The sequence below is a fragment of the Ochotona princeps genome, chromosome 5 (genome assembly GCF_030435755.1).
Source record: "Ochotona princeps isolate mOchPri1 chromosome 5, mOchPri1.hap1, whole genome shotgun sequence".
Classification (NCBI taxonomy): Eukaryota; Metazoa; Chordata; class Mammalia; order Lagomorpha; family Ochotonidae; genus Ochotona; species Ochotona princeps.
The window spans coordinates 17,920,994-17,945,945 of NC_080836.1; the positions used below are offsets into that span (position 1 = coordinate 17,920,994).

The 24,952-nt window shown below is 39.3% G+C and overlaps 1 protein-coding gene across 4 annotated transcripts in view; it reads right to left on the reverse strand.

Moving 5' to 3' along the window:
* Positions 1–24,952, reverse strand: part of NCKAP5 (NCK associated protein 5) — an 845,136-nt gene that overhangs the window by 307,970 nt on the left and 512,214 nt on the right. For all 4 annotated transcript variants that reach the window (XM_058664409.1, XM_058664408.1, XM_058664410.1 and 1 more), the window contains one exon: positions 15,936–16,023. In XM_058664409.1, coding sequence (XP_058520392.1) covers positions 15,936–16,023 — 88 coding nt within the window. The remainder of the gene's footprint in view (positions 1–15,935; positions 16,024–24,952) is intronic.

Sequence of the window (24,952 nt, forward strand, 5' to 3'; positions counted from 1 at the left end):
TAACCAGGGCAATGATGCCTATCTGGAGGAGTGCTCATCTTTTGTTCTCAAGAAGCCAGAATCATCAAGCATATGCAAAATACTATCCACCAAATCAAATTGTGGGCTGGGGCAGTTCAGCTCAGATGAGAGCCCAGGGAGCCCAAACTGTTCAAAGAGCAGACATTACAGCTCTAACCCTGGGGACTCCACTGCTGCTCTTTTTATAGGTTCATAGGCATTAAGCAAACAGGGAGCAAAATGATCATAATGCAATTCCCCTAAAAGGTAGGTATATTTCATGCTTGTTTAGGTCAGCAGTGTCCATCAGCCAGCCACACACTAAGATCCATTGAATATGTTATGCTAAATGCACTTATTCAACAAATTTGAGTAATACCTATATCCCAACCACTAGATACAGAAATATGAAAACACATGTGGAGTATACAGTCTCATGGAAGGAAAGAGATATAATCTGATATAAAAATTTAAAGTGGTACTCTGTGCTGTACAGAATTGTGAAGTACTTCAAGAACTAGTTACAGAGACATATGAAACAGGGGTCTAGAAAGATTTGCCAGGCTGAACTGACACATGCACACACAGCAGCAGTTTAACAGAGCAGTAGACCGGACCACCACTTAAAGACAACTTGCTCACTACATCACAATACCTGGCTCAAGTCCTTGCTATTCTACACTTCTAATTCGGCTTCCTGATAATACACTGGGAAGTAGCAGAAGATGGCCCAAACACCTGGGTTCCTGTCACACATGATGGAGACTTGGATGGAGCTCTTGTTTCCTGGCTTAAGTCTAGTTGTGTGCTAGCTGTTGCATGCATTTGGGAAGTGAACCAATAGATAGGTGATTTCTGTTTCTCTCTCTCTCTCTCTCTCTCCCTCTCTCCCTCTCCCTCTCAGTCTCTCTTTTTCTGTGTGTGTGTGTGTGTGTGTGTGTGTGTGTGTGTGTGTGAGATTCTGTCCCCTTCTAATGGATTAACAAATAAATAAATCAAAGATATTTAAGAAAAATACATGAGATGGGAAAAGAAGATGAGGTAGGAAGAGGTAAGTACAATTGAGAAGTCTGAAAGAAGGTTAGTTGGCTGTTGCGGAGAGAGACAAGGCTGAATAGGCAAGGGAGCCAGGAACAGAGTGTCAAGGGGTTTTGTGTCCACACACAGAGAACCTGGAAGAGCAGGAGTCATCATTTGCAAGTGTTCACTCCAATAGTGGGAGTGATGATATGGTTGGATCAATGCTTTTTGGATATATGTTTGATTCCATTATTAACCTGTGAAATGAAAACATAACTAATCACCCAAAGATTAAAACATCTATGATGAATATCGTCGATTTTTTAATTGGGATTATACTGAATCTTTAAATCATTTTTGGTGGTAGAGATGTTTTGATTTTATTAATTTAACCAATCCATTAACATGGATGGTTTTTCCACATTTTGCTGTCTCCTATTTCTTGCTTTAATGCTTGTGATATCCATTACAGAGATTCCTCACATCCTTGGTTGAATTTTTTCCAAAATACTTAAATTCTTTGGTAATTATTGTGAATAGGACTGATCTTATAAGTTTATTCTCAGCCACAGGATTGTTTATAAATACAGACTATTGATTTTTGTGTGATTATATTCTGCAACTCCATCAAATTCTTATGAGTTCCAAGAGTCTTTTAGTAGAATCTTTAGGGTCTGCTCCATGCTCAACTCATCTTGCTCAATGTCCCATTGAATTACCAGCCCTGTGTCCATTAACTTCCCAGCAACGAGCTCAAAACCAGACCATGCACTAACCATGGCTAAGGAATAATATATACGGAACCCTGATAAATGGACTAAATCTCCAAATATTAGGCAGCCTGTGAACAGCTCAGTCAGTATATAAATTCACCTTTCTGCCTTTTGAAAACATTATATCGCTCCCTCATCCTTTTCTCTTCCTCCTCAGGGTTCCAAGAATCCTCTGCTTCCTTGCACCACAGTGACCATAATACTCTGTTGCCTCGGCACTGTTACCACAGACCAAAGGGGGATTACCATAAACGTGCTCTTTACTAAGGCCAATTCAGCTCCTAACTAACCTTGAAACTCAACATGGCTCCTCCACAGAAGGCAGCAAGTGGGCTACTCAGGCAGGCTAGTGAAAACAACCATAGCTACGGGAAGTCATAGCATAGTGAACAAGATAAGTATACAGTTGAGTTCAATGGTTCTCCAACTGATACAGTACACTAGAATTGGTCCATGAGGATTGAAAAAAAGTTCTCTATGCCAAACCCACACTGCCAGCACCGAAAAAGCAAAATCCATGGAGGGGATTCAGAAATTCAGAATTTTAAAAACCTGTTCAGATGATTCTAAGATACAGTGGAATTTGAGCTACTGGTATATCAGTAATGTTATTTATGAATGGTATTAATACCACTCCTATTAGACTAAGGGATTTAGAAAAAATATCAAGCCCAATACAGTTTGTTTGCATATGTGTCCTCATAAATTGAGCTATCAGTGTGGAATTGTTTCCTTACCTGAAAGGTGAAATTCAATTCTCTTTTTTCTAATTTGTTCTTGTATTTCTACTTTGAAAGATTAATGTGAACATCAAATAAAATGTTCCTGTTAAAGTACAACATAAATTATAAAACACCTATTAATTGTGGTTTAACTAATGTTCACTAATGTTTCCCTGTTAGTGATGGTCAAAGGTTCACCATGAATAAAGATATTAAAAAGTGTATAGAAGAAAAATAGGCATAATTGCTAAATCCTCACCTTGCAAGCACCAGGATCCCATATGGGCACCAGTTCATGTTCTAGCAGCTCCACTTCCTATCCTGCTCCAGTTGTGATCTCCATTTCCAATAAAAATAAATCTTTAAAGTTTCCCACTGGCATACATTTGGCATGGGTCGGGGGCAGACCAGGCTGAATCAGTTCACGTCATCCATTGGCAAATCTGAGCGCCAGAGCAGAGTGTGGGTCGAGCCAGGTCAGTCGCGACAAAAATTCGTGCACAATACGGAATGCCAAGGTGAGGTTGCCTGTACTGGATGTGATTGCAGCGCCTAACCAGCACTCTTGAAAATCAGCAAGGGAGGGGGCAGAACCGGCAGGGGAATAAAGGGTGGTTCCCTTGCTGGACAGCTACTCCCACTGGAGAGCTTGAGCTGCGATGGGGACAGACCAGACTAAGCAGGGCTACAACACCTGTGCGCCTCATGTGAGCTAGATCAGGGAAAAGCCAAGCTGGGCTGACTGTTCCTACTGATGCAAACTACAATTAGAGTGGGTGAGGGTTGGTTGGGCTTAGCCAGAGCATCAGCTGGCAGAAGCTGGCACTGGGGGCTAATACTCTCAAGCCACACCACAGAACCACCTGGAGAGTGCATAATCCGGGAGTGAAAGAGACCTGGGAGGGAAATAGTGGGATCCTCCCTCTTGGGTTACTACTCCTGGGGGAGGGCACGAAAACTAGGACAGGGGCTGGGGTGGCTAGACAGGGAGACACCCAACAATATGCATGAGGGCTGGATAGTTGAGCTGGTTAGATGGAATTAGGCTTTAACACCCATTGACATGTATGAGAGCCGAATGGGAAGTGGCACAGACTGGACTAGTCTGCTACACATACTGGCAAACCAGGGTAGGGGGCGCGCCTGGTGGGGGTTATTGTGGGTCATTCCGACTGGGCTGCAGCTCCCACTGGTTTATGTGAGGGCCGAGTATGTGCTGTACAGAACCAGGCTGGACTGCAACACGCATTGGTTCCAGTGGAAGTTGGGGCTGAAAACAGAACCAACCCAGCAATTACAACCACCAGCTGATCCGGGCGATGGACTGTGCTGGGCCCTGTACTTGCTAGTACATACAAGAATCTGGTCTGGTAACACCTCAGAAAGGGTTTCTTTGGGGATCTCCCCAATTTAAATGCCAGACTCAGAACCCTAACCAAGAAAAGAAAGAAGACAGAACAAGTCAATCAACCACCTTAGTGGAGACTCTATGATGGACTATGTCAATCAGTGGATTCTTCGATGACCTCATAGCGCTTGGAGTGGCGACACTGGCAGCGATTCATAACTGGTGAACTATCGGAACCACTTGAGCAAGGATCTCGGAGCATGCCCCACATCCGGGACCTGGGGTGGGTGGGAGACTGGGTGGGGCTTCTCCCTCAATATCTCCCTTTACCTCAGATACATGAAGGAAACAATATGGACATAATAGTCTTAACCACTTTCCTATAGCCCTTGAACCTTTTTACCCTGGTTAACTGTGTAAAGATTGTCAAAAATATAATAAAAAATGAAAAAGAAAAAAAAATCTTTAAAATATAAAGGGCCTGGCACAGTAGCCTAGTGACTAAAGTCCTCACCTTGCAAGTGCTGGGATCCCATGTGGGTGCTGATTCCTATCCCTGCTGCCCCACTTCCCATTTAGCTCCCTGCTTGTGGCCTGGGAAAACAGTGGAGGATGTCTCAAAGCCTTGGGACCTTGCACCCACAAGGAAGATCCAGAAGAAGCTCCTGGTTCCTGGTTTCGGGTCGGCTCAGCTCTGGCTATTGTGGCCACTTATGGAATGAAACAGTGGACGGAAAATCTTTCTCTGTCTCTCCTTCTCTCTGTAAATCTGTGTTTTCAATAAAAATAAATAAATCTTTAAATATATATATAAAGAAAAATTAAATATAGTGAATCAAGATATAGCTTGATTCCTATCTTAATGATATATTCAAAATTTATTTTAATTTAAAAAATGCATATACATACATTTTTTTTACTTTGTTGTAAGCTCTCAAATTTTATTGAGAAAATTTTCACAATTTGATTTCCAACCTAAGATGAGCATCCTTGGCTTCAGTCTTTTATTATTATAATTCTATGGTTGTTGCCCTTGACCCGATTCTGGCATTGTAATGGGCTCTGCATTTGGAATTGTACTCAGTATCATCAAGACTATCTCCAGGGGCTTGGCAGTGTGGCCTAGTGGCTAAGGTCCTTGCCTTGAACCCATATGGCCGCTGGTTCTGATCCCGGCAGCTCCACTTCCTCTCTGTCTCTCCTCCTCTCAGTATATCTGACTTTGTGGTGAAAATAAAATAAATCTTTAAAAAAAAAAAAAAAAAAAAGACTATCTCCAGGGCCAGGCGCAGTACCTTAGTGGCTAAAGTCTTCACCTTGCACATGCCAAGATCCCATAAGGGTGCCTATTCATGTCCTAGCGGCACTGCTTCCCATCCAGCTCCCTGCTTGTGCCTGGGAAAGCAGTCAAGGATGGCCCAAAGCCTTGGCACCCTGCACCCATATGGGAGACTTGGAATAGCTCCTGCCTTTGAATCAATTTAGCCCTGGCCACTGTGACCACTTGGGGAGTGAATCAATGGATGGAAGATCTTTCTCTCTGTTTCTCCTTGTCTTTGGAAATCTAATTTTCCAATAAAAAACTAAAATAAATCTTTAAAAATAAAAAGAAAGAACATCTTCAAACTTATGCATTGCCTTAAGCAGAATCAGTTCTTTATCATCAGATTTCCAATCATGTCCTTGAACCTCTGTTGCTACTTTACTTTCAATCTCCTGAGTACTTGTTAATATCCTCACTTTTAGATAGTATTTCCTCTTCCGGGTGTTGTTTTTTGTTGCATTCCTGAACAACCACAGGTTTAGCTAGTTGGGAAGACTGTTATTATTTTCTTTTCCTCAATTATGACTTTGGTTTTGATTGTTCACTCATATTCCATTCTCCTTCTCAGTGAGAAGGACTGACGGTAGAACAAAGAACCTAGAAGTGACTTGGTGGCAGAGATCTGCCTGGTGATTTTCCAAATTATTTTATAAATACAATAGAAGAATGTAGTAGAGTACTAGTATGGGATTGTTTTTAGACCATCACTTACAATTACAGCAAATACTTACTCATTCAAACTAAGACGAGGCTTGGCTATACATGGTTTTACTATGCAAATTTATTAATTTAGTGTGGAACAAAATTTAAGATGTGATAGAGTGGCAAACAGCAAAAGGAACACATTTGGAGACCATATTTTCATTTATATACAAACTAGAGTCATCATGAATGAGGTCCTTGGATATTCATTTAGCTAGGTGAGGCAAAAATAAGTAAAAAATACCATTATAGAATTCCAATTCAGTAAGCCTATCCCAGCAGTCACTTTGAACTTGGTTTTGACATTTGTTACACTCAAAGGGCATGAAATAAATGGTGTGGAGGTAGCAAACCAGGATTTCAATACTGATTTGTGATTGCACTTGCTTCAGGTTTAAACACTGAGAATATGAGAGGAAGATGAGGACAAATAAATACAGTAGTTTCTTTCTCCTTATGTAATCATGTGGAACTTGGGAAACTACTAAAATGGTAAAAAAAAAAAAAAAAAAGTTGCATGTGCTGATTTTATTCTCACTTGAGCATTCTTGGGCTAAGTCCTAAGAGCCCCTTCCTTTGGTTCACCTGTAAGTTTTACCTAGACTTCAGAAACAGAGGATTATGACAAACCAAGGGAAAACAAGTTCAGTAGAATTCTCTATTATTCCCCTCCCTTTCAGGACCTGAGTACTTGATAAAGCCTTTGCTAGTAAGATAGTGGTATGTGGAGACAGTGGCAAATTCTCCAACTTTTGAAGGTAGTACAGTTAGTGCAGCATTCGATCATTTAGGGTTAATTTTCCTCTGTCCAAGACAATTTCAAAATTTAAGTGGGAGAAGAAACAATCATCAAATTTCCTTTGATAACATAAATTCCCTGATATCCTTCAAGTCAAACTTCCTTGCAAATCCTCTCCCTCCCTATCATAATTTTGAAATCACAGAACAGGCCAATCCACAATTATAATAACATTGGAATCACCTGAGATGAATTTCAAACTATTATCCAGGCTCAGTTATAAGAGTCTCTGAAGTTATTCATTCTTGACAACCCACCACTGCTCATCTCTTGATCTTACAATTAAGTCCTACAGAAAAGAACCCTTTTGGATAGGTGACCACCTTTCTTAAGCCTGGAAACTACTGTACGGGATCTAAGTAAGCCCAGGTTTCTAAGAATCCCAAGGCGGTGGCTCTGTCTCCTCAGATCTGCTCATTGGGCCAATCAATATGTGAATCTTGCAATGACTTTAAGGCGGGCAGCACTCCTCTGGCCAGACCATTTTCCTTTCACAACACCTGGTGATTTCTCTTCACTGCCACATTGTGCTCACTGTCCAGACAAAATCAATAAAGGTAATGTAGCTGAAAGGTTACTAGGAAAGATCTCAGTCATGAAAAATGTGCTTTCTCTAGAAGACACTCTGCTTCTTTTCTATTTCCTAATTTCAAAATTGTACCTTTTGTCCTATACACACTTTTATTCCATTTCATAAAGAACTAATAGGCTAAGTTCTAGGGAAAAGAAAAGCAGCTGCAAGATTTTAAGCTTGAAGTAGGAAAAGACAGTAAGGTCAAAGTTCAAGGATTGATATCGTGATTTTGCTTGGTTCACATTCATTTGTTTCCTAAAAGAGAGAAATAGCTGATGTGCCTGATTAATGATCTGAGGTGCCCAAAGTGTTTGCCAATGCCACACACTTACTAAAGGGCATCGCCTTTTGGATTCTATCCACAGATCCTCCTATCTTGAAAGACATATTGGGTATTCAAAACAAAGTTAGGCTCCCTGCTGAACTGAGCAGGGAGAAGCAGCACATCCAGTGGGCAATAACTTTCTCATCAGTCTGAAGCTCAGGTGTTTTTCCATAGCACCAAGTTGTTTGCAGCTTATATTGTAACTGAGAGATGATAGTCTGCGTTTACTTGGAAAGAAGTCAGTTATTAAGGCAATAGTAACAAGAAAAATTTTTTAGAATTTAGTCAGAAATTGAGGACAAGAAAGTAGAGCCTGAACAAATCAAGCCAGGATTTAAAAATTTCACAGAAAACTAAAGTAGCTTAACTCTTCGTTATCTCATATAAAACTCTTCTATTCCTTCAGAAGAATTTAATATGCAACAGAAATTAGGAGGGAAATATACTCCTGTTTGGCAATCAGCAGCGGCTTCCAAATGGTACTGTTTCAAAAACTTCTGTAATTCTGACAAGTATTTTAGTATTTCAACTAGTGTGAATCTAAACACACACTATGACTTAGAAAACTCTCTTTTTCATCTCAACTTATTATGGGTACACTCTGAAGTTATTACAATTGCACTTCAGACCACTGCAATAAAACAGCTATCATCAAAAAAGTGAGTTACATAAACTTTCTCATCTCATACTGTATGTAAACTACATTTACATTCATTTGTTTCTAAATGAATGTGTATAATTCATATTTAAAATGTAATGTACAGATTTTCCCTGCCAACACACGGCTGGGGTAGTTGACTGATTTGTTCTATCTTCCATTCTCTGTTGTGGCACCAAGCATCAGAGACTCTAAAGTGAACTATACAGCCATTGGATCCTGTGGAGATTTCATTATGCTTGGAAGAGCAAGATTGGCAGCAATTCAGAACTATTGAACACTCAAAACCACTTGAGCAAGACCCTTGGAGCATGTCCCACATTGGGGACTTGGGATGGGTGGGAGGCTGGGTGGGGCTTCTCCCTTTATTCCCCCACCTTTTCCCCAGGTACAGAAAAAATTATAATAATAATGTGGAAACAATGGTCTTACCCACTTTTCTGTGGCCCTTGACCCTTTGTGCCCTAATCAACTATGTAAAGATTATCAAATAAAATTTTTAAAAAACAGTAACGTACACCCCAGTTTTAAAAGACTTAATTGTGGTCCCATTGTGGTAGTCTAGTGGTTGAAGACTTGTCTTGCATGCATCAGTTTGTGTCCAAGCTTCCTCACTTCCCTTCTAGCTTCCCGCTTGTGGCCTGTGAAAGCACTCAAGGATGACCCAAGGTCTTGGGATCCTGCACCCAAATGAGAGACCTAGAGGAGGCTCCTGGCTCCTAGCTCGGGATTGGCTCAGCTCTGGTCATTGCTGCCACAGAATCAGTGGATGGAAGAGCTTTCTCTATCTTGTTCTCTCTGTAAATATGACTTTCCAATTTAAAAAAAAGTAAAATAAATAAATCTTTTTTAAAAAAAGACTGTATTGCTAAAAATGCTAATGATCACATGAGCTTGGGAAAAAACAATGACATCAACAGTGGCTCGATGGTGAGTTGCCAGAATGTTTGATTTGTATAAATAACAAAAAGTCTGTGCACAAAGCACAATGAAATAAAGTATGACTGTGTATGAACAGAGGATGGAGCTTAAAACAAAGGAAAAAAATGAAGAAAGAAAAGTGTTTGCTCTAGAACCAGCTGTAACCCCTGATACTTTAACATTCAATAAAAAATGCTCCGACTGCAGCAGCTGTTCAAAGTTCATAGCAATTCAGATAAAAGGCCAAATTTCTTAAAGCAGGACAAAAGCACTTGAGATTTCCTGAGATTATGGCCACAGACATTTGTTAAAAAGCACTCAATAAAAAAATTTCATAACCCTATTGAACATTACAATTTTACAAATTGCTGTGCAAAGACTTGGGTACTCCATCAAAAACTGATAGAATCTTCAATCTTTTTTTCCCAATGTTATCCACTCAATAACACACTCACTGTTGACCGCAACAGACATTTGTTTACTATGTTTTGTAAAGGTTACCTTAAGAAAAGGAGAAGAAAAAGCTTTCTAAATAACTTTAATGAATGATAGTCAAAATCCTTCAACAGTTCCCTCCTCTTGCTAGAGCCAACACTGTGTTTACTAAAGTAAATAATATATGCCTAACAGTATGTATAGATGGGTACAGCATGTACTCCAGTGTGAGCTGGACTCTGGACTCCAGTTTTCCTTTGCAAAGTAAGGGGAAAAGTTATGGCTGAATGAATAGGTGATCAAATCTCTTACTGATTCCCAGTACAGATCTGTGAACCACAGGAATCAAAACAACCCATCAGGGGAGGAAACAGCAAAAGCATAAAAAGCACTGACCCTCATCATTTTGCCTTAGCAGAGTTAAGTTGGTGCCCAGGTAACTAATTCTACTTAAAGTTCTTGAGATGATTCTGACACTCATCCAGGGCTGGGTACTTTCCAGTTTATCAACATCTGCGCTTGCTTATATATGCTCATGAAAACTATTTTTTTTATGTGAGATGACTGGGACATTCATGTTTCACTCTAGGAATACCGGATTAAAGAGAAAATCTGCTAGAAGTAACTATTGTTGATAATTATTTAGAAAATGTTTCAAGCCTAACTTACTTTGCTGTGTACTTTGGTTTTCAGATTTGGTTAAGGTGTATCTTAAGTCATTATAGGCAAGGAGGAAGGCATAGTTCAGAGTTTATATATATATATATATATATATATATATATATATATATATATATATATATATATATCCTATCACCTCTGAAGTACACGAATCACCTTCCCTACATAGAGTAACGTTTTATTACTCACAACATGTCTCCACTACAACGAAAACGGAGGCTAATATTTCTTCACTTATTAATTTATCTCATTTTCCTTGATTTCTGTAATTCATTTATGGATTGTGACTTTGACCTGAGATTTTAGGCTGAATCCCTTTTCCTCTGTATATCAAACTAATCCAATGAGATAATTGCTCAGTTCAATTCTAGGTATTTCATTCAAGAAAATTTGTGATTCCTTTCTTAGTTTGACCACATAGCAATTGTCACTACTACAGGACCTATTTTAGGGGCTACAGGAACAAGTAGCTGAGACTTACTTTCTGCAGGTGCTTTGTAAACCTCTAAAGCACCAACCAAATATGCCCCTGAGAGTGAGGCTTGATTCTGCAAGCGTGTCGAGCAGCAGCATTCTGAGAAAGGTCATGGGACTCAAGGGAAGCTTGTGACTCTTGTGCTCCTTTCAGCAGACAACACAGACAAGTAGACAGGGGAATCCTATTGAAAACAAGTCCCAGGCAGTAGGTGGAGGCTCCAGGAGAACAGTACAGGAGGCCTGATAGCTCACTCCCTGGTGTTCCAGAGACCCATGCTAGTTTAATCACATTGTTGAGTGTGCAACTGCATGAAAATCTGCCTCTCCCCCCCACCGTGCAGAGTGAGCGCACCAGGAAAAGGCCTGTAATTCTAACTGTAATTGACATCTGTAATTCTAATGCTTACTCTGGTGTTTCCTATGCACTGCCAGGCCAAGGAGTAGTAGTCAAGTTATTAGACAGAACAATCAACTCTCCCATTCCTGCTCAACACAACCACATTTCAGTCCTTAAAAGGCAAGAAAATGTTCCATCAGTATGAATTCTTATGTTGGATCAAGCTGTCGAGAGAGGAATTTCTCCTGGATTATACATTTGGGCTCAAAGTGATCACAGAGCTCTATTTGCAGGAAGCAAGAGAAGAAAGATGAGGTGACAGAACCAGATGTTGGAATAACACGCTTTCAGAATTCTGACCTTCATAATCACAATAAGTATATATTATTTTAAACTATAAGGTTTAAATCACAGAACCAACAGGAAGCTAATATGGTCCTATTAGAATGTAAATGTATATGCCCAGCAGCAGAGGATTGGATAAGAAAGCTATGGTTCATCTACTCCATGGAATACTACTCAGCTATTAAAAAAAAACAAAATGCAGTACTTTGTGGCCAAATGGGCCAAACTGGAAACCATAATGCTAAGGGAAATGAGCCAATCCCAAAAGGTTAAATACCACATGTTTGGCTTAATTTAAGATGATATGATGGTATGTATAACATGTTATGTTATGTATGTTATATGTTGTGTATAAACCAAAATTGAAATGTCAATGAGGTGGTCACAGAAGGTGGTTAAGAACTCGCATTTACTTTTAACATATTGGTTACTCATTACTATGTCAATTAATTCCATAATGATGTAAATTTTTGCTGATGGTATGTTGGAGCTTTTAATTGATCGGGATGATACTCTGCCCGCTCTGTCTTCAGACCGGAGAGGGTATACCTAAGAAGCCGTTGAACTTGACTGGACAATAAGATGCTGGACTCTATGTTTGGTATATGCTTGCAATGGGGGAATCTCAACTGAACTTGAACTGTGGTTATGCAACAAGGTGGAGGAATCCACCATGGTGGGAGGGTTTGGGGAGGGGTGGGGAGAATCCAAGTACCTATGAAACTGTGTCACATAATACAATGTAATTAATGAATAAAAAAATAATAATTAAATTAAAATGGAAAAGTAAAAAAAAAAGAATGTAAATGTATAACTATCATGTGAACAAATGAATGATACAAAGTAGAAAGTAGAAAGTAGAAAGGCCCAGCCTTAGCATTCCAGTTGGATAATAACTTGCTGAGTAATTTTTGGCCCAACCTTCTGATGTCCCCACAATTCCTTGGTAAAAGAGTTTGGGCTGTGGAATCAGGATGACCAAGGTGGAAATCTTTTCTAGATCATTATCTGGATTACAGCCTTGGGCAGGTGCCCACCTCTGTGAGCCTTATGGTAATGCTGGTCAGGGGTCAGGCGGCAGTGACTGTACCTCCCACACAAAGCTCTGGTTAACTTTAGTTCACTCACCTCTGTTGGAGCTCCCAAGTAAACAAACTGAAAATCATAGCTGCATAAAAATGCAACTAACATCACTTTCTGCACAATAACAGAAGTCATGAGAATTCTACCCCTCAATGGAAAAGATAGTCAAGAACTATACACTGACAAAGTTGGTAAACATAGTAGGATTACTTCAGGATTGCTTCCACTAAATCAATCAAACCAAGCATGTTGCCAAGTTACACATTAATACTTCATTATAGGTCTTCAGGAACACAGCCCTTGCATGAAACATGACCACTTTTAACACAGGCCAAGCAATTAGATGGTCTTGGGACACAGAAAGCTATTGCTCTACAATGATCATATTAAGGCACTGATAAAACTTTAAAGCAAACATTTCCACCATGACAGAAGACTAAAACTTCCTTCAGCTTTCCCAGGGACCTACACATTGGCCTCTGGATGCTTTCAATGAAACCTTGCAAGTTGAAAATCTGAGTTAGATGAATTAGTGACACCTCATATGATACAGTAAAAGATTCCCAATTTTTCCTGAAACACAATGTCTTTGGTCAGGATTAACTAAGAGTTCCAATAATTTCATGAAGCACATTTTACTTCATGTAACCCATTTTGTTACTATTTGGATTATTTATATTAATAGAATGATGAGAAGAAAGGGAATCCAGCAACTTTCCCTTCCATATGTTCTCATTCTTTAAATTATCAGAGCACCAAACTATGTCTCCCACACATCACAAACAGTGAATGCTGCAGAATATGTAAGTGATCTTCATGGGCCATGTACCTTGCACAGAAGGAGAAACTTGAGGCCAATTAGAGCAATGACTGAAACACTCCCTCCTTGTAGCATTAATTCTGGCTAATAACTATCTACTCCATAGAGGAAAAAGCTTATTTCTCACAACTAATAGACTGATTATGAAGAGGAAATAGTTTTAAAACACACTTTTAAAGTGTACCCATTTTTTTCTAAGCAGCTTCCAGTTTCACTAAATGAATTTAGATGATGTTTAGTGCACTGTATATTTGGTAATAACTGCAATAGAGACTGAAAAAGAATGAGCAGATGAAATCCAGCATCTGGATGGAAGAGATCCTGAAGAGATGGAGAAAGTAGCAGGAATGATGCTGAGCTACTTAATTCTAGATAAGCCTGGTGTCACCAGTGAGGAGGAACAGAGAGTTTGTGCTTCAGCCCCTGTGATACTTAGGTTGCAGAGAATCATTCAATGCAGATTCCAGTCTCATTTTTTCTTAAACCTCAAACTTCTACCAAAGCAAATATAATACCCAGGAAAGATTCAGAGCAAGGAGAACTCCAATCCTTACCCTGCCTTTAGGGGACTACTCACCAAGATCAGTTCAATATCCCTTTCCTTTCATAGAGATGGATTTTAATGACTTCTGTTATCTTAATGCAGCAAAAGAACTAATCTCTTTCTTTTAAAAAATTATTTATTTTTACCTAAAAGGCAGTTTTACAGAGAGACAGAAAGAAACATCTTCCATCTGAATTCACTCCCCAAACAGCCACTACGACTGGCTGGAACCAAGCTGATGTGACGTCAGGAGCCCCTTTCAGGTTCCTGACAATGGGTGCAGGGTCCCAAGAATTTGGGCCACCCTCCACTGCTTTTTCAGGCCCTAAGCAGGGAGCTGGATGAAAAGTGGAGCAGCTAGGGGATGAACTGGCACCCACACAGATGCCCACACATGCAGGTGAAGGATAAGCCAATAGTGCCAGCCCCCAGAACTAACTTTAATCTTTTTACAGAATAAGTTGATTATTGCGTATAAGTTGGAGATAAAGAATAGTTGGACCCACCCCATCTCCCAACTTGTTCCTGGGTATGTTTCAACTATTTAGGATAGAGTGTCCATTTTTTTTTCTTTTAAGCTACTCATTCAATTATTTGAGAGGTGCAAGTGTTTCATTCCGCAAATGCTCACAACAGTTTAGGCTGCAGTCAGGAGCCAGGAGTTCATATTGTTCCCCTGTAGGGATGGCAGGAACACACCTAGTTGCACCATCATTACTGCCTCCTGTGATCTGCAACAGCAGAAGCTGGAACCAGAAGCCCCATCAGGCCTCAGACCCATGTACTCTACAGGGAGGCACAGGCAACTCACTCAGCAGGCCCACAACGAGTGAACAGCCTTCATTAGGCCAATGATGCTTGCAGTTTTAAATTCTGCCTTGCGTTTGACTCTGATGATCAGACACCTCCAAACTTTACATAACAAGCTAGGCTTTAAAGCCTTGAACTCAAATTCAAGTGAACTAATATGAGAATGTGGTTTTTTTTTTTTTGACTGGCTATGTGGTTTCTGAAACTTGCTTAGATAATCCCACTTACTTCTCCAGCCAGAAGAAACCTAGGAAGTTCCAGTGCTTATGCCAAAAATCTGTCCATCTCTATGGCTCTCTCTCTGTAGCAGTTTAAACTTTCCACTTACAGGTATACAGTGGAGGTCTGGTTTTGATTTCTGCAACTAAGTGTTTTTCACTGTCTAAATTTTTCTACTGAGAGCATCTGAGTTGATCCTTATTTGTATAGCCCTTTCTCAATCTTTTCATCTCTGTGGCTACTTTGATTCATATACAGGTTAGATGTCCTGCATGCTTACCTAGTCATTCTGCTTACATCAAAGGACCGTGGGATTTAAAAAACAAACAAGCAAACAAAAAAAGACTTGTTGACTTCATCCTACTATTTCTGGATTTCTTTAGATTTCAAAAAGAGTTGAAGTGCAAGACCATACCAATGAGCAAACCATACAAGCCCTGGTCTCTTTCATTTGTATCTGTGCCTATGGACTTACTGTTTTTTTTTTTTTCATTCCACCAGGTCATGATTGACATACCCAAGGCATCTTAGTCCCCATGAGCCTCCTGTGAAGTTTTACAACAAAGCATGATCATATAGATTCCCCTTATATCTGGAAGGTACAGCATCTTGTTTTCCACCCCTCAGGCCTACTTCAAATGTCACACCCCTAGAAATATTCTTCCCATCTTATAATAGGGTAAGACATCCCCTCCCCTTATTCCCATAGATACTGTAGATACTTCTATAATAGGCCCTATCACAAGGCTTTTCATTGCTATTACAGGTATTTTTGCTTAACCATAGATTTCCTTTTTTTACATCCTCCCACAATCTATGACCTGTTTGAGTAAAAGTTAAAGAAATGCTAAAGTTAAATATGCACATGATTCCCAAAACAGAGATGACTAGATGGCCCCCATCACTTGGATCTAGGTCACATTTGCCATTTATCTCTAGGTCAGGGAGGACAAAACTAGACAAACAACAGAAAAGTAAATGGGCCACTATGAAGCCAAGAGTAAGAAACGCGACGTACCTGATAGACCATTGTGTTAACAGCTTCTTCTTTTTTCTGCTCTGAAGATCCTTGACTCTGCAATAGATTTCGTACTGTTTCTTCCATCCTAAGAAATAAAAAGGTGAATTCCTTAAAGAAGATTCCCTGTGAACGCAGGTCTGATATGGTTAGCAGAAATCATTCTTCAGCATGCATTTCACAATTTTGCACCTGGAAATCTCTTCCTCCCTCCTTCACCCTTGCAATAAGAAACTGTCATGAAGCTCTTATAACTCTGTTTGGATTATATCTCTGGGTTCTCTTTCTTCTTTTCATTTTGTTCCTCATCCTCTGCCATAGACATCTGCATTTATGCACAATACTCCCATCTTCAAATACCTCTTCAATTCCAAGTACTTCTTTAAATTTGTTCTCTCTCTTTCTCGCTGTCTTATTCTTGCTGCCTTTTAAGTAGATGAAAATAAATATTTTCTAACCATAACTGTTGTTTAACACTCATTTATACAAGCTACTTCTTCAGTGTCTAACTGGGACTGCAGAAGCTACTTCTTTTAATTTCACAAATTTTATTTTGTTAATATTAACTGAAAACTAATTAGTACTATTAACTTATCAAAGAGTTATCTATTAGTCACTAAAATGCATTCCTAAAATATATTTCCACCTATTTGGTAGATGAGCCAGCTGAGACACAGAATGGTCAGGTGACTTACGGAAGGGATCAAGGTTAATTGTAAAGAAAGTTAGGGTTAAGCCATTCTCACTGACTCTAAACACAAGCACAGCTTCCTCTATCTATTTGACCTACTAACATTCAAAGAAGTGGGCTTAAATGAATAGCAGCGTCATCTCCTAATTAAGAGTTATTTTGGTGAGCACCTCTCAGATCCTGAGCCAATGACAATATTGTTTTGCATTTGGAGAGAGCTCAAGATCTGGTAGAATTTGGTGGGAAAAGGTACATAATTCTGAACACTAAAGTTAAACTCTGAAATACTAAGTGATCTGAGCCAATTTCTAACACTTTAGTTCATTTTATGTAAATAATCTCAGATGGCAGATTCTACGATGAGACCTGCCAAATCTAGCATAAACAAAAAAGGAAAGACAACGATCCACAGACTTTGCCCAGCTCCCTCAGCCTGTCCATAGCAAGTCAGGGTATGATCTTCTCATTTTCTTAGTATTGTATCCTAGTCATATACCACATGAAAGTATTGCAGTTGATGACAGACTGCATATTCCATATCTAATCTACAACATTAGACTGTCCAACATTGTTTTAGCCCACTGACTGTACATCAATACAATCTGTGACTTATACCCAATGACAAAACATTGCTTAAAATATTTCTCAGAATGGATTTCCACAGTTAAATGATGGATAACTTTTGTACACCTTTTTTAACAGCTTAATACAAGAAGTCCAATTTCATCTCCTACTATATTCATAAGTAAATATCTAGCATAAATCAGCTAAAATGAAATCACAGGGCTTTTTTTTTAAAGATTTATTCATTTTATTACAGCCAGATATACACAGAGGAGGAGAGACAGAGAGGAAGATCTTCCATCTGATGATTCACTCCCCAAGTGAGCGGCAATGGGCCAATGCGTGCCAATCCGAAGCCGGGAACCTGGAATCTCTTCCGGGTCTCCCACGTGGGTGCAGGGTCCCAATGCATTGGGCCGTCCTCGACTGCTTTCCCAGGCCACAAGCAGGGAGCTGGATGGGAAGTGGAGCTGCCGGGATTAGAACCGGCGCCCATATGGGATCCCGGGGCTTTCAAGGCGAGGATTTTAGCCGCTAGGCCACACCGCCGGGCCCCACAGGGCTTTTTAACGCTAAAACACAATTCTGGCTTAGTACATATACTACTGACATATATGATTAAAAGTCCTATCTCAGGTTACTGGATCAAGAGGAAAAACATCGATTCACCTTTCATCCATTTTTCTTGGCTTTCTACTTAAAGAAACAATGTGGGTGGACAGGAAATTATTAAAACTATCTCTAGCAGTCCAAAACCCACAATAATACTGTGAACACTTTTCTAACCCGACTCTCCAATTAACTCAAACTGATTTCATTTTTAAACTTAAGGCTTGGAACAGACTAACATGGAACCTTAATGACCCTTGGTAAAAAGACAAAAAATACAAGTTGTCATATCTTCCTGATCACAGAGATTTTTTTTTTTTTACTCAGAGGAAAATGCTCACTTTCCATTACTTAATTCCCTGATGACACGGTTTTTTAAAGTTCCCATTTGACCAATTTCACTTTTTTACTGGAAATGAAGACTAAAACTTCATTCATTACTATCTCATGCCCAATGCTATTCTGCTTCATTTCACTGATGTGCCAAAGTTTGCATTAGAAATCAGTACACACATTCCAGCTTTACCATCTGTCTCCGAAATAGGACTAAAAATAAGCCAATGCCTCCCTCTCAATCAGACTTGGGCAGAATTTTGGTTTATATTTGTTTTTAAATGACTGAACAGTGGAATTTGTCCTTAAATATTGACCTTTCTTAATCAGAATCTTCTAGTTGTTTCTTACTACCATTTCAGACTAAACTCTTTCCTTCCCCACGTACCAATTAAAAGGCTGTCATAGCCAACATACACAGGGAAAAAATGGCCTCTAGCATGATTAAGTTTCAATGTACATTACTGAAGTATCTATAAAAAGTTAACTCCCTAGAGAGCCAGAGAAAACGCACTAAACACACACAAACAGTATGCCTGAGGTAACACTGATATAATTGTAAGATTCTATTAAAAACAGCACTTTTTATGTATACATTATTAAATCAATAAACTCTGATATTGTTTCCTCAGAGGACGCTTTCACTGAAGAAGGGCACTAACATAAAATTAGAGAAACAGGACAGTGAATCCTAATATACGATAATAGTAATGATTTAAAACCACAGATTTAGTGAGCCATATAGCAAATAACTTCTCTCCTTCTCTCCCCATTTTCAAAGGGCACACCTTTGTCACAACTGCAGCTTAACAGGATTCTTGCCATTGAGTTGGCATCCAACCTCTTTCAGAAAGGGTGTCTTTAGACACCAAAGGAAGGTTCTTCTGGAATGAACCATGAAACAGCAGTGGTTTCCTCAACCCTTTACTGGAAATAAAACATTTGATCATTAAACCACTCACAATACCAGCAATTTCCTTTATGGAGAACATGACTTGGGCACTGAGGACTTCAAATTAACTTAGCAATATAGCAGTGTTAGAAAACACGGCTCCAAGATGCTAATCTGGCTCCTATAAATCACATTCTTTTACATCCAGTGTATTTGTTGTCAAAAATCAGGGAAAAAATTATGATATTTGTGTTCTGAGGACATTTTTTTTTTCACTGAGCTTAACAGTTTCCTTCTGAGTCCATTTTGTTGCAAAAGACATGATTGGATTATTGTTTGCAGCCCTTATCTACACCCTTGAGGAATAGCTTTTTTTTTTTCCTATTTGCTTGTTGTTGAATCCTTTTACCTAATGCAGCATTAAATCCATGATTGTGAAGCGAACTGAAAGTGTGCTATTGAAAAAATTAAAAGGAAGGAGGCAGAAGCATGGGTGCTCAGGAGGGAGGAAGGACAGAAGGCATGTATCACCACATTTCAAAATCTGTATCATAAAATGCATGAAATGTGTTCATCTCATATAAATAAATAAATAAATAAGTAAAATTTTTTGAAAAAAAAAAAAAAAACATGACTCCAAGGCACTGAGGAGCTGTTTATTCTAACAGAAATGGACAAAGCGGAGCGAGGGGGAAGTTTCCACATATCTTTCTCCAAAAACTAATTCTCTGTTACTAAATTCCAGAACTGATCAGAATCTTAGACTGAGGTGTTCTTTTTCACTATCATCAGACATTCAGTGGAGCATCATTTCATTTGTGGCAGAAATAAAACAAAATAAATGCAAACCAAAGACACGTCTCTCGGCATAAACCGAGAACTGATAAGGCTCTTTCAACTGAAAGCTAAACTGAGTGAACTGAGTGACACTTTCCGTTTTTAAGAAACATTTATGGTTGCTGTTTAGTGAGAGTAGTTTAAGATGCCCACATTTCACATGAGAGAACCTGGGTTCAATTCCCAGTTCCTAACATCAGCTTTCTGCTAATGAAGATCATGGAAAGACGTGGTGACAGCAACAATGATTAGGTTCCTATTAACCACAAGAGAGATCTAGATTGAGTTTCTAAGTAATGGCTATTGCTTTGGTCCAGTCCCAGGTGCTGGGGGACAGGAGGGTGGGGGGCTGGGTAGCACAATAGCAAATGCGAGGTTTGTTGTTTTGTTTTGTTTTGTTTTTGGTCTCTCAAAACTTTTTTTTAAAAGTATTTAATATGTATAGTTACATAACTAGTCAAATAACAAAATTATGGAATTACCAATGAACCTACTCAATATTCCTTCACTTAGGAGAGTTACCATGAGACAAATATCCTGTCCACTTCTGCTTGAGTACATGCTACATACTCTTCTATTCATGCATACTGTGAAGTATGTCAGGAGCTGACGTGACCTGCAAATTGCTTTTTCTCATGTTTCACTGCATTTGATTCCCTTCTCACTGGGAAAAAGGTTGTCACTTTACAGAATGGCCCCATAAGGACAGAACAGTGACAAGAAGAAAGGGTATGAGGTTAAAGCAGAAGAAGGCTGGAAGGTTAGAGACACTGCAATCTTTCCATAACCCCAAATCTTCTCCCTAAGCATCAAGGCAGGACCTGATTCATACTGAACGCAGTGCTGACCATCTAAAGTCAACAGCCATCATGAGAATGGCTGGTGGGGTAGGGGGGGAGTTACAGTAAAATACTAGCTCTCTGTCACTGGATGTCTATTTAGTAGCAGGTTTCAGAAAATTCAATCACAATATGACTTGGCTTTTCAGGATCCATGTCTTTTATGTGGAAGCACAAACTAGCTTCTTGTCAAACATTACATGCTTACTAGCATTAAGTTTTGTCCCAAACATTAGTTAAATCCCAACTCTAAATTTGTACGTGCTCAAGTGTCAAAAGAATGGCATAATAATTGCACATAACTCACCCACATCCTTGTGCATAATTTGAATAATCTCTAGATTATTTATAATACCAAACACAACATGAATTGTTCTTTTATGCTGTTTCATGAACAATGACAAGAGAAAGTCTGTACACACAGTACAATCTGCAATTGGTTGAAGCTGTGGATTTGGAGACTGTGGAATGGTGGGCCAGCTGTATTACCCAGAAATCAGATGAAAAAGACGCATGCAACAACATGGAGGAAACTAAAAAGCAGGACAGCAAATGAAAGAAATCACAGCGGATGAAACATTATATGATTGCCTTCATAAAATTCTAGCGCAGGCAATGCTAATCTACACTGGAAAATTTAAGAACAGTGATTACTTGAGGTAGAGTTAGAGCATGCCAAGAATCATTAAGGAGCTTTCTGGGAAAGGCAATGTTTTGCATCTATATGGGAATTTGGAGTGCACAACTGTGTGTATTTAAAGAAAAAATTTTAGTGTTACATGTAAGACACATGTATTTCATTGTAGGTGATCTTACTGTCTAGGAAAAACTACAGCAAATACAAAGCTCCAGTAAGCATTGGGGTGTAGGAGTGTCTGAAAATGACACTGCAGTGCATCAAAGAGAAGACTGATTGACAGGGAAAATAAGGGATAAATGGCTAGACAGGCAGCAAAACAGGTATAGTAACATGGAAATTGTAGAATACCATCAAAGTGTACGTGATGTTCTTTTAGCAGTGCTTCAAATTTTCTGTATGGTCAAGAACTTTTATGGAGAACTGACAAAATTCACTCCAGTACAACATGAATATTTTGGGGTAAATACATCTAATTGCTCAACAGAAGAGGAATATTCTGCATCTCTCCCATGGATGGTTCCTTGGTACGTGCAAGACTGGTTGGTTGGGCCGCAGTAGCTGTAGAGCAGAGGACTTGAGAATGGTGCTGTAGCACATCTGAAGGGAAGTTGCTTGCTCACACATACATTGCTGGCCCTGCATCTCAAGTTCTGAGGTTGGAATGGCTGGCAGTCTTGTTGTTCAGCATGGTCATGGCACTTTGGTCATCACCTTCCACTCCACTTACTACAGTAAGTGCCTGGATCTTGATCAGTCACTCTGTTGGACATCCTAACTTGGCAGTCCATCTCCAGACACTGTCACTTGGAAGCTCCTGGTCCTGCCACTGTAGTGCCACAGAGGCTCCCTGGAACATTGATCTACCTTGAAACCAAACGGAACCTGACAGAAGTTTGGCGAAACTTAGGATCTCCTCTTGACATTTGTTTCCCGGACCTTTAGGTGGATGTGGCCATGAATCAGCTCATGGAGAGAGAGGGCAAAGAACTGCTCCTTTCCCAGAATCTTGTGCCAAGTCTCAGGCTCACTATTCTATTTCTCCTTATCTCTCCTTCTATCTGCAGCACTGGAAAAGAGATGCCACCTCACAACTCTGCAGCTAGCATATCTGGCTCCTTTCTAATCCCAATCTTTTGGATCAGTCTGTGGGTGCTGGGGAAATACAGCATTTTGCTTATCTCCTAGGAGAGCTACATGACCTGGACCAGCAAGACGTTGGCCTTTATCCTTATTTAAGCAACAAATCCCAAGGCCTTATCTTATTGATTAATCCTATTTTTCAGAAAGGAGTGTTTCTTATTTCTTTTTAAGGATAACTAGACAAAACTTCCCATATTCAAAAAGACAAGATAGAATATCACTGGATTTTATACGTACATATTATCGTGTTACAACCACTATATAGTAGCCTCTGTCTGATTTAATTCTTGCAAGCCTCAGACTGTATTTTATTATATCCACCTTAATTTGTACAAATTCACATATGTATTTCCTGTTTTATTTGTTTTTGAAACTCGTTCATTTTTAAAGGGATTTATTTGTTTATTTTTATTTATTTGAAAGGCAAAGTTATGATTGGTGGGACAGGGGAGGAAATCTTCCATCCACAACATCCAGGGCTATACCAGGAGCTCCCTCGGGGTCTCCCATGTGGGTGCAGGAAACCAAGGAATTGGGCCATTTTCTGCTGCCTCCACAGGTGTACTAACAGAGAGCTGGACTGGAAATGGAATAGCCAGGTCTCTAACTAGCACCAATGGGAGGCTAGCTCACAGGCAGAGGTCCAGCCTGCCATATCATAATGCTAGTCCCAAAATACATTTACTTCTTAAATGAAAATTAATTTCTTATATTGGGTTTCTATATGAATAAGGAACCCATTCATGATTCTAAATCAAGTAACATTGTGGTTAGTTCATCAATGTTTGAATTCAAAAACTTGTTATCTTTTCTATCACATCTCACCAGGATTCGATTAAACATTTGGACTATCATGGCTTTACTATAATCAACATTTTCTGTCAAACCATGTGCTGATATCTAATCAGCTTGTTCATGTTATCTGCGAATATTGTACATTCATTAGACACTCTTTTCTCCAAATAAGTTCAAAATTATTTGAGCTCCTAATTTGTGCAGTGATACATTCTAATATCTGATATTTTTTAGCAGTTTTCATCATATCATAAAGACCATGAAGGAGGTGACATGAATCCTTGTGAAATTATGTGCTGTCTATAGGATACTTTCAATTGCACCCAAGTGACACAAAACAGGTAGCCAAGTCTGATTTCTTTTTCCCCCAGAGTGCTTTGCTTTATTGTTTTCTGAAGACTTACAGCTTTATTATTCATTAGAGTGACAACACCTCGTTAATGAGCTCTGTTTCTTAAAGTTAGAAACTCTACCTTGATTTTGACTTAACTGTCCTTAGTAAGTAGGCACAGTTCTGTATTACTGAGAAGGTACTCAATCTTCTTTTTTTAAGTGAATAACTCTTAAGTTTACTTTTTCATTTTCTACTCCACACATTTTCACTTCCCACAGACCTATATACAAGTAATCAGAAAGAAGTAGTGACTAGTGAGAAATGTCAGCAAGACGGAGGGGCTACTATACCATGAGACCTGATATAGGCTCCTGATCATTAGTGAGACAAACCAAGGTAAGTCATTTTCTTTTCATCCTATTGAATGGACACCCTTTAGCTAATATACTGTTTATGCAAAACATTACTTGAGAAGAGCATTCAAGATTTAATCCTTAATCTGAACACATTTAACCTCTCAGACTCTTGGCAGACTAATGTATCTCTGTCATAACAGACCACTTCTGGAAGAGAGATAACCCCAGGGCTACTTTTATGAAGAATATGTCTTATATTGCCTCCATTGTCCTAGTTTATGTGTCTTATTTTTCCCATTTTCCTTCCTCTGCCTTCCTCAAAGAACTCATCTGACGTCTGTTGATAATTACACTGTACAGCTTTTCTCAAATCTGGGAGTGAAAAAAAAAAAAGCTGACTAATTTTCAGCTCCAACAAGGGACCATTCACATGGAAACTGCTGGTTTAGAATTCTGTTTTACCCACAGGAACCAACTTGCTTCTTTGGAAAAGCAGAATTTCCTCCCTTGGAAGCTAGTACAGCTCAGCATATAAGCAGGAACAAGTCCCAAGTCAACTATGATTTTTCATGTTTTCTGCTTATCCAGGTTGCAGTAGTTAGGAACTGTAAATCTACAGCGAGGATAACGGAAAACTGCACCCAAACTGAAACACACTCTGAATATATGTTGGAGGGTTAGAGTTTCTTATTTCTCTCTTAGATGATATATATTTTTAATTCAGCACAAATTTTACAAGAATAATACTGCTGCCCTGCAACCACAGTGCTCTAATTCACTCATGGGGATGCGACACCATTCATAAACAGATCGAAAGGTGCTGGTCCAATTTGAATTACTACATCATATTCACTCTAGGGCCACCTATGTGTGAGCAGAAAGTGACATAAATTTTATCTGAGGCAGGACTGTGCTATCCCACATAGGGTGCCCACAGCACAAAGACAGGCTGATTGGGAGAGAGCGGACAAGCAGAGATACACATTC